General features: G+C 50.2%; 1 protein-coding gene across 1 annotated transcript in view; it reads left to right on the top strand.

The window, feature by feature from the left end:
- CMTM7 (CKLF like MARVEL transmembrane domain containing 7) overlaps positions 1 to 9,669 on the top strand; it is a 79,527-nt gene that overhangs the window by 62,089 nt on the left and 7,769 nt on the right. Inside the window, exons 2-3 of the mRNA XM_045297590.1 lie at positions 3,383 to 3,562; positions 9,393 to 9,491. Of these exons, the coding sequence (XP_045153525.1) occupies positions 3,383 to 3,562; positions 9,393 to 9,491 (279 nt within the window). The remainder of the gene's footprint in view (positions 1 to 3,382; positions 3,563 to 9,392; positions 9,492 to 9,669) is intronic.

Below are 9,669 nucleotides of genomic sequence, written 5' to 3'. Positions count from 1 at the left end.
TGGAGAGCAAATGTTTTGAGAATGATGAGGGCAATGAATGTACAAATGTGCTTTACACAATTGATGTATGTATGGATTGTGATAAGAGTTGTATGAGTCCCTAATAAAACGATTTAAAAAAAAGATTTGTAGCTTTGGAAGCCCTATGTAGGGTTGCTGTGAACCAGAATCAGTGGTCTTTGTTTTAGCTTAGATGTTGGCTGGCTCTTCAAAAGGTAGCTTTGTTGTTGGGTGCCGTCGGGTCAGTTCTGACGCATATCGACCGTGTGTGGCAGAGTAAAGGTGCCCTGTAGGGTTTCCTAGCGGCATCGTGGTTACGAGTTGGCCTGTGATCCACAATGTCAGCAGTTCGAAACCACCAGCTGCTCCTCGGGAGACAGGCGGGGATTTGTACTCCAATAAAGAGTTACAGTCTCCGAAACTCACAGGGGCAGTGCTACCCTGTCCTGGAGGGTCACTGTGAGTCGGCATCTACTTGCCGGCGTTGAGTTTGGTTGTTCTTCGGTCATCTTGATGGCAGTGGATGGCCAGCTCTTTCTCCCGTGGAGCCTCTGGGTAGGTCTGAACTGCCCACCTTTCAGTTACCAGTCGGATGCTTAACCATTGCGCTTCCAGGGCTCCTTAGAGTAAATGACCAACACCTTGGACTAAAAGGTAGCTCTCAGCAGCGTGCATTATCAGGCGAGTAAAGTGGCCTTTCCTAAGACGGGCATGTGTGCCGTGGCCCTTGGCTAGGCGGATAGACCTAGCGAGGTCATATTTCATGGGCGGGTTCCCCAGACGGGTCTGGTATGTTTATAGCAGAGAAATAAGGTGCTTCCTGCTGCGGAGTGGTAGGTCCTGGGGGAGCCGAGGGGAAGCCCTGCCCAGGCCCCTGCTGTTCTTTGGGAAACTGCCAAATCCCTGTGTCGCCATAAAAATGTCATCACTCTCATAGAGGAAGAGTCCTGGCAGGCTTTGCGCCCACAGAGGTGCCTGCCGCTCCACTGAGGACCCTCACTGCCTGACCCCTGTCATCTGCGTTTTCAAGTCGTGAAGGAAACCCCCACCCCACCCACCAGCACTGGTGCAGTGACCAAGCACACCTCCCCTGTGTGAGCCTTAGAGCCACCTCGGGGCCTGAATCATGATTTCTCCACGGCTGGCTGGCCCGAGAGGAACCGAGAAATGAAAATGTTCACGTTGCTCACTGGCACAGGCAAATAGGCAGCTGTGGAGGGTCTCCTCCTGCCCCTGCATCAGAGCCACACTCTTCTGTTTTGATCTGCTAAGCAAAACACTCCTCATGCCCCCTCGAAGCTCCAAGCTGAGCATTCTGTTTCAGCGGCCGTGCCGATTCCGGGGGCTCTTCTTAGTGCTCGAAGTGGGGGGCTCTAGTAAACAGAGTCTTCTCTGGAGAAACCCGGGTGTGATTTCTCCCAGAGTGCATCTGACATCAGGGTCCACAGTTCCCACCCACCAGCTGCTCCGTGAGGAAGCTGAGGTTCTCTGCTCCTGTGGCGATGTACAGCCTTGGCCCCCCACGAGTGTGCTGCGCTGCCCTCCAGGGTCACCGGAAGTTGGGAGGGACTGAGGGGCAGGGAGCGCTTTCTTAGTTTAGTAAACAGAGCGTCGTCAGCATTGGCCCCTTTTCCCAGACACGGGTCCACTTTGTCCCTTGGTTCTCGTGGTAGACTTGCATTTTCCCCAGCAGGGTTTCTCAGCCACAGCCCTACTGAGACCTGGGCCGGATCATTATTTGCTGTGAGGGGCTGTCTGGTGCCCTGCGGGGTGTCTAGCAGCATCCTTGGCCTGGACCATCCGTTGTTGTCAGTAGTGCCTGCCTCCCACACCCAGTGCATTCTCTGTGTTAGGTGGCTGTTGTGGTTCGGTGCCATCAAGTCGGTGCCAAGCCAAGCGACCCTACGCACAGCCGAGCGAAACACAACCCCGCCCTGCGCCATCCTCACAGTTGTTCCTATACCTGAGCCCGTTGTTGCAGCCACTGCGTCCATCCATTGCGAGGGCCTTCGTCCACTTCACTGCCCTCTGCTTTACCAAGCACGGTGCCCTTCTCCAGGGGCCGGGCTCTCCTGACAACACGGCCAAAGTCTGTGAGATGACGAATCACCTTCCTTGCCTCGAAGGAGCCCTCTGGCCGTACTTCTTCTAAGACAGATCTGTTTGTCCTTTCACCAGCTCCGCGATTCCGTGCATTGATTCTTCTTTGGTCTCTGTTTTCTGGAGGACAAAAAAAAAAAATCAAATGCATGTGCCTTCTGCCTTTGAGAAGAGGCAGAAAATAACCTTCATCCTAGATTAGCTGTGCAAGTTAATCAACCCTACGATTTTGTATGGATGTTCTGCAAAGTACAAATCAGATACCGCCCCAGAGGTGGGAGGTTTGAGTCCACCTGGAGGATGGCCTGTCCGGGGACTTAGGATAAAAGCAACCATTGAGGGCACACAGGAATACAAGCTTGGACTCATGGCTGAGTTTGTGGACCTCGGTGTGTGGTCCTCATCTGAAATTGGGGGAGATAGGTCTACCTTTTAGGGTTCTGTGTGGCTTCGATGGCCTAGGTCTTGCACGTCAGCACGAGGAAATGATAACTTCCGCTTTACCGATTCCCGAGGTGCAAGGTAAGAATTGCCAGGGTCTGTAAATCGAAACGGCCGGCTGTTGGCCACATCCAGAGGTCGCCCTCATGTGGAACGCCAACCCAGCACCATGCTGCTCTCTCTTCTGGCTCGTGGGTGCCCAGTCAGGAATTGCGGTCACCCGCGTGCCTGTTTCCCTGCCTGACTTGCTTCCGCTCCAAGGGCGCTTCCTGCCCAGCCCAGCTGAACAAGCTTCAGGGAGAGCCGGCGGTCGCCTGGTGCTGGGGGCCTTGCCTTTCAGAACCACCAGCCTCTCCTGGGAGAAAGACAGGGCGCTCTCCTGCCGGCAAGAGTGAGTCTCTGAATCCCCCAGGCGCAGTTCAACCCTGCCCTGCGGGGTCGCTATGAGACGCATGACTCTGTGACAGTGAGCTTGGGTTTGGTTTCACCGGCCTGCCAAGAAGCCCCGGTGGCACGCTGGTTAAGCACGTAGCTGCCGAGGAACAGGGCCGTGGATGGAGCCCACCAGCCCCTGGTGGAAGGCAGCCACGGAAGTCTGCTTCTGAAAAGACTGCCAGCCTTGGACACCCTGGGGGGACAATTCTCCTGGGGTTTTGTTGGGTTTTTTCCTTCCTGCCAACAAGTGAAGAAGTAGCTGGATAACTTGAATGTTAGCAGTTCCTTACCTGGGGCCTGGGAAGAGGGAGGGCCGAGGGACCCTCCGTTGGCTTCCATGGTTTTGTCTGTTCCTTGGGGGGCCCGGTGGGAGGATCTCTCTGACGTCTCCATACCTATGTCTCAGGTCACTCTGCTGATTGCCTTCATCTGCGTGAGGAGCTCCGGGTGGAAGGACGCCAGCTACAGCGCCTACAGCTACTTTGAAGTGATCACCATTTGCGACTTGATCATGATCCTCATCTTTTACCTGGTCCACCTCTTCCGCGTCTACCGCCTGCTCACTTGTATCAGCTGGCCCCTGTCGGTAAGGGAGTACCTTGGCCTGAGCCGTCTGTGAGGGGCTGATGCAGAAGTCAGAATGTCAGCCGGGGTATCCAGACCGGATGGAGTCCCGCCTCTGCCCACCCTCCCTCCTGACTGTCCTTTGCTGCTTCAGTCCAGCCTTCCCACTATCTGATGGACACATGCACTTGGTACCCTGCTGGTACCTAAGACTCACCTCTCAGCTCCCCACAGGCTGAGCCTCTCGCCTCTGTCTTTGTTGTCTCAAGTGACAGGACAGAGGAACATGGAAGAAAATAACTCGTAAGAAGGGTGGGTAATTCTGTTAATGAGAATTAGCATAATAAATGTTGAGATGAAGGAGAGAAATCAGAGGTTGGCAGGTTTGTTTGTTTGTTTGTTTGTTTGTTTGTTTTTTCCTTCCTCCCCACTATGTCATGCTTTTCAAGGCCTTGTTGAAATCTGAGGAAGCCTGGTGGCACTCTCTGGAAAGCATGTCGCTGCTCACCACAAGGTCAGATGTTCAAGCCCACTAACCACTCCAAGGGAGAAAGTTGAGGCTGTCTGCTCCCGTAAAGATTTACAGCCTCAGAAACCCTATATAAATAAGGTCACTCTGAGTCAGAATCTACTTGATGGCAGTGGTTTGGTTTGGGGTTACTGCCGTATTGTTCACCCACTGAGCGTGCACAGTTCAGTGGCTTTTGGCATATTTACAGCCATGGATCTAGCACCACTGTAGGACATTTTCTCTAGATCAAGTGTAGAGTTTTTTCATCACCTCCAAAAGAAGCCCTCTGTGCCGAGTACCGTTATTCAGCCATAAAGAGATGAAGTTCTGATACTTGGGATCACATGGATGAACCTCGGAAACAGAACTCAACAAAATAAGCCAGTCACAGGACAGATACTGTATGATCCCACTTAGATGCGAAATCCCTGGGGTAGACAAATGTATGGAAACTGAAGTTTGCACGTACTGCCTGCTGACCAGGGCTGGAAGGCAGGAAATGGAGAAGTCCTGAGTTTCTCTTTGTATTGATGAAAACCTTTTGGAAATCGATAGTGGGGAGTGTTTGCAGTCGTGGTAAATATAGTTAAAGTCACTTCATGTACCCTTTACAGTGATCAAGATGGCATGTTTTTGCTGTATATATTTCACCACAGTGACTTTTCTTTAAAGGGGAATTCTATACCCTTTTAACTGTCATCTATTCCAGCTCTATATAAACCCACATGTTTTCTATGTGTATAAATTGGACTATTCCGGGCATTGCATAGAAACAGAATTGTATAACATGTTTCCTTCTGAAACTGACTTAAAAAAAAAACACACTTTTATTGTGGATCGTGTGAAGGTGGATGAAGTAAATCAGTTTTCCCGCTCATGTAATCCCCACCATGTGACATCACTGATGCCACTTCCGCCCTGTGTCCAGTCCGCCTTCTTCCCCACCCCTGTGAACTTTGTCCTGGGGCACATGCTGCCCTTTTGCTCAGAGATGCTTGCTTATTCTAAGGTGTGCAAAGCCCCCGTGTTGATTGTTCTCCTTATAGACCTGTCGATTGTTTGGCTGAAAATTGGGCCGTAGAGGTGGCTGCAGATCCAGCTCTGAAGGGGCACCATGAGCCATGGTCTTAGAAGATCCATTGGTCTCCTGACCCGTAGCCTGGTCTTTTCCATGGTTGTGAGTTTTGTTCTGCATGTTCCACCCATTCCACTCTGAGGGGACTTTTTAATGAGCTTCCTTTTAGAGCTGTGGGTCGTGGTCCCCGGACCCCATCGAGTTCAGGTCTGGCGGCTGTGGAAGCTGAGCTTCACCTGGTTCACTAGCCCATGGACTAATGATTTCCATTCATCTTTCAGTTTTCTGCACTCTGTTTGCTTTATTCAGGGAGGGAGCTGAGTGATGGTGTGACTATTTTTCATTTCACTAGCACAATGCTTTCAAGTTTTGTCTGAGTTGTACTTTACTATCATGCATTGCCTTCGATGGCCCAGTGATCCTCCATCGTAAGCCTGTGCTACATTGTGTTGATCTTCATACCCGCCATTGTGAGGATGGTACGGGGCTGGTCAGTGCTTCCCGTCACACGTACGGTCGCAGTGAGTTCAAATAACGAAATGATGCCTGACTGTTATCAGCAGGTGGACCTTTGAGTTGCTTCCGCATTTTAACAATGATTGATGATGCTGTTCTAAACGTTCATGCAAAGAAGTCAGCATTGACTTCTGTCAATCAATTTGGAGCACTGCTACTTTAAGAGTAGGAAATCTTATCCTTAGCTATGGGATATTTTCCCACTTATATGTATCTGCTCCAGTTTAATTCAGCTACATCTTATAGTTTTCAGGGTATAAGTTTTATTCTTCTTTTGTTAAATTTATATGTGTTTTACCTTTTGAGGCTATTTCAAGTGGAACTGTGTAAGTTTCATGTTCTGATTGCTCATTGCTAATGTATAGCAGTGCAACTGATTTTCGAATATTGATCTTATATCCTACAATCTTCCTAAACTTGTTTATTAGTTCTAATAGTTTTTTGGTAGATTTCTTAGGATTTCTCCCTATAGGACATGTCACCTGCAAATATAATTTTACTTTTTCCTTTCCGATTTGGATATCTTTGATTTCTTTTTCTTGATCATCCCATCTGAACCCCCGTACAGTGTTGCTGAATGGAAATGATGAGGTGGGCGCCCTAGTTTTCATTCCTGGTCTTAGAGGGGAAAGTATTCAAGCCTTCATTCAGTCTGATGCTAGATGTAGATTTTTCGAAGGTGCTCGCTCTCAGGCTGGGAAGTGCCCTCTGTTCCAAGTTTGCTCAGTGTTTTTGTTTGTTTCTTTACATGTAAGGGTGCTGGGTTTTGTCAAATATTTTTTCTGCATCCCTTGAGATCATCTGTAATTTGTGTGTGTGTGGTTTTTAATTTATTGACATGCATATTAAAATGATTTTCAGATGACAAAACACCTTTGCCTTCCAGGGATTAAACCCCATTTGGTCACAGTGCATAATTTTCTTATATGTTGCTGGATTCTGTCTGCTCGTGTTCGGTGTAGGATTTCGGTTTCCGTATTCATAAGAGCTAGTGCTCCGGAGCATTCGTACCTTGCGTGTCTGTCTGGTTGGGTAATCCTACCTTGGTTTGGGGCTTTGTAGCACGATTGGGAACTGTTCCTCCTCTTCTATCTTTAGGAATAGTGTGTGAAAAATTAGTATTAATTTTCCTTTAAATATTTGGTAGCATTCAGCAGTGAAGCCATCTGGGCCTGAGCTTTTCTTTGTGGAAAATCTTTTTATTAATTAGTCTGTCTCCTCACTTGCAATAGGTCTAGTCTTGAGTCCGTTTTCCGTAGTTTGTGTACTTCATCTAAGTTATCTAATTTATTGGCATGCTGTGGCTTGGAGCATTTATTTATAATCACTGTTATTTCTATAAGGTGCTGAATGGTGATGTCCCCTCTTTCATCCCCCCCCAACAGTTTCATTGGCATATAATTCACAGATCATACAATTGAACAGTTCAGTCGTTCAATCACATCGAAGGGAGTTGTACAATCCCCACCATATGTACGTGAGAGCCTTCCCCCCCATCACAGTCATATCCCCTTTAAACTGAGCTGTGCATTCACGATCAGTCCCAGTGCTCCCTCCCCCCTGCCACCTTCTCATTTATTACAATGAATTGAGGTGTGTCTCTGTTTCTGGGTTCGTCTAGCTAAAGACTTGTCCGCTGTGATCTTTTCAAAGCATCAGCTTTGGGTTACACGGATTTTTCCCTTTCTCTTCTAATCTCCATTTCATTCATTTCCACGCTAAGCTGTGTCATGTCCTAGGATTCTGGCTGATCGCGGTAGGCTTGCTTTGCTTTCGTTTTCAGAGTCCTGTCTGTCGAATGTTCGTGATGATACTCCCATTGCCCCTCCCATATTTGTTCAAACCGCATGTCTATCAAGCACCAGCTCTCAGACCACCAGTATTGTAGCATTGTGTCTATAGCAGTAGTTGCCTCTGTTGCCTTTAACTCTTCCAAACCTCCCAGTGTCGCCGGCTTCCATCGTCCTTGGTCAGCCTTCCTTTTATTCCTCTTGTATATGGGCTTCACGTCACCCAAGTTAACGCTTGTCTACCCTCTAGCCCACTGCTTCCCCAACATGCCTCCCACTCCCACCTTGGGAACCTTCAAAGAATGTTTCTTTTGGAGTGAAAACCTTTTCTTGACTTTTTATCGTGGTGTTTAGGGCTTCCTGATGCCTCTTCTGATCCGGATAGTGAGCAGCAGGGGGGAATAAAAGCTGGGGGGCGCAGACAGGCGTGGGTTGGGTGGGGAGGAACTATTGGAAGGCAAGGGTCTCCCCCTCATTTTTGGTTGAGTGGCATCTAGGTCAGGTTCATAGTAAGACTGTCTCAGGTTGTCTGTCCTGCCCCTTTCTGCATGGGTGGGCTTCTTGGAGAACTTCCAGATACTAATCTGCTCTTTGGCAGACATCTCTCTGGTCCACCGCACGGCCCTCCCTTCTAGTCACTAAGGAAGAAATGCAGGGTTTTGACTTTGCACGGTCTGGGGAGAGCATCAGCTTAGCGATGGAAGGCTTCCCCAAGGGTTAATTGCCGCCCACCGGCCGGACAGAACTTCACTGAGGAATGAGCTTACAAATGTCCAACTTAACCTCATTCCTCACCTTCAATATTATGTAGACTTACCCTCCATGAAATGACCGGGCCAACCTCTGCTCACAGTAAACTCCTCACCACCGAGCTCTGCTTTTGCTTCTGGAGAAGATTCAAATCGAGAAAAGACATTGAGTCTCTCCCTGCCCTAAAGTCAGGCCGAACACAAATTTACCTACACATTCGACTGAAAGACACACTGAGCAGTGGATCTCATTCAGAACTCGGGGGTCGATCTGCCTGCGGTTTTTAAATTCTTGTAAACAGCTACAGAGGGGTGGCTCCGGGTGCTCATCCCCCTGTGATCGGTTCATCAGGGAGGAGAGGTGGGGGGGAAGCACCCGGTGCTGCAGAATGACAGACTTCATCTGTCTGCCCAGGACTTGCAAAGACGAGGAGTGGACGCGGTGGCTGTAGATGGTCGGTGGCAAACCGCGGAAGCAGAGACCTGGTCTCTCCCAGAGACTCGGAGATGACCGGGCTCGGCCTGATGCACACATCTGGAGAGTAGAGCGCATGACAAACCGGGGAGGACAGGGGCTGGAGAAAGCCGGCTCCCACCACACCCCCACGGGCACTTCCTAGCTCACCCCTTCCTCGCCTCTGACTCGGAGTCCGAGGGGCCCCTCTTGGTCTTCCCAGGGGGCTGTTCACAGAATGGAATGCCTTCCGTCCGCCCAGCCACACAAAGCCAGCACACGGGAATGTGTTTGAAGCAGGAGGGAAAAGCACACCTCGCTCTGTGGGGGGCTTTGCTATTGGGAGCCCGAGCTTCAGCTTGGAGCTTCAGGGGGGCTCGTTTGCTTTCTAGTTGTTTTTGGCCAGAGCTCGAGGGTAAACCCTCCCCAAACCAAATCCACTGCCACAAAAGCAATCCCGACTAGTGAGTAACTTCAGGGCAGCAGACAGCCCATCTCTCTCCTGAGGATCGAACTGCTGACCATGCTTACCTGGCGCAACCATCACAGCATCAAAGGCACTGTCTACAAACTGACCTCGAGATTAGAGCTGTCCCTAGTGGCCATCCTGCTGGACATGAGCTGTGACTTCCTCTTTGTCCTCAGGGCCTCCTTCCTTCTGGGTTTGCTGCTGTGAGGGGTGCTGCAGGGCACAAGAGGAAGGGACCCTCTCACACCCACCCACCCACCCACCGCTGTGCTTTGTTTCCGCCCGCAGGAGCTCCTGCATTACGTCATCGGAACCCTTCTCCTTCTCATCGCCTCCATCGTGGCTGCTTCCAAGAGCTACAGGCAGCCTGGGCTGGTGGCCGCATCGGTGAGCACGGTGCCTGGGGGAGCTTCTGCGAATTCAAGCGTCAGATGCTTGTCCTGTTCTGATGCGGACAATTGTGGGGAGGCGGGGCAGGAATTCTTCCGCAAAATCAGTACCCACTTTGACACAGCCCACAGCCGGCTCCGGAGGGTTTCTCTGCAGCCATGATTTAAATCAGCTG

The sequence above is a fragment of the Echinops telfairi genome, unplaced genomic scaffold (genome assembly GCF_000313985.2).
Source record: "Echinops telfairi isolate 266 unplaced genomic scaffold, ASM31398v2 ScPeMD7_7420;HRSCAF=8458, whole genome shotgun sequence".
NCBI lineage: Eukaryota > Metazoa > Chordata > Mammalia > Afrosoricida > Tenrecidae > Echinops > Echinops telfairi.
Note: the sequence above shows the minus strand (reverse complement) of the source record. Positions and strands in the feature narration are given on the sequence as shown.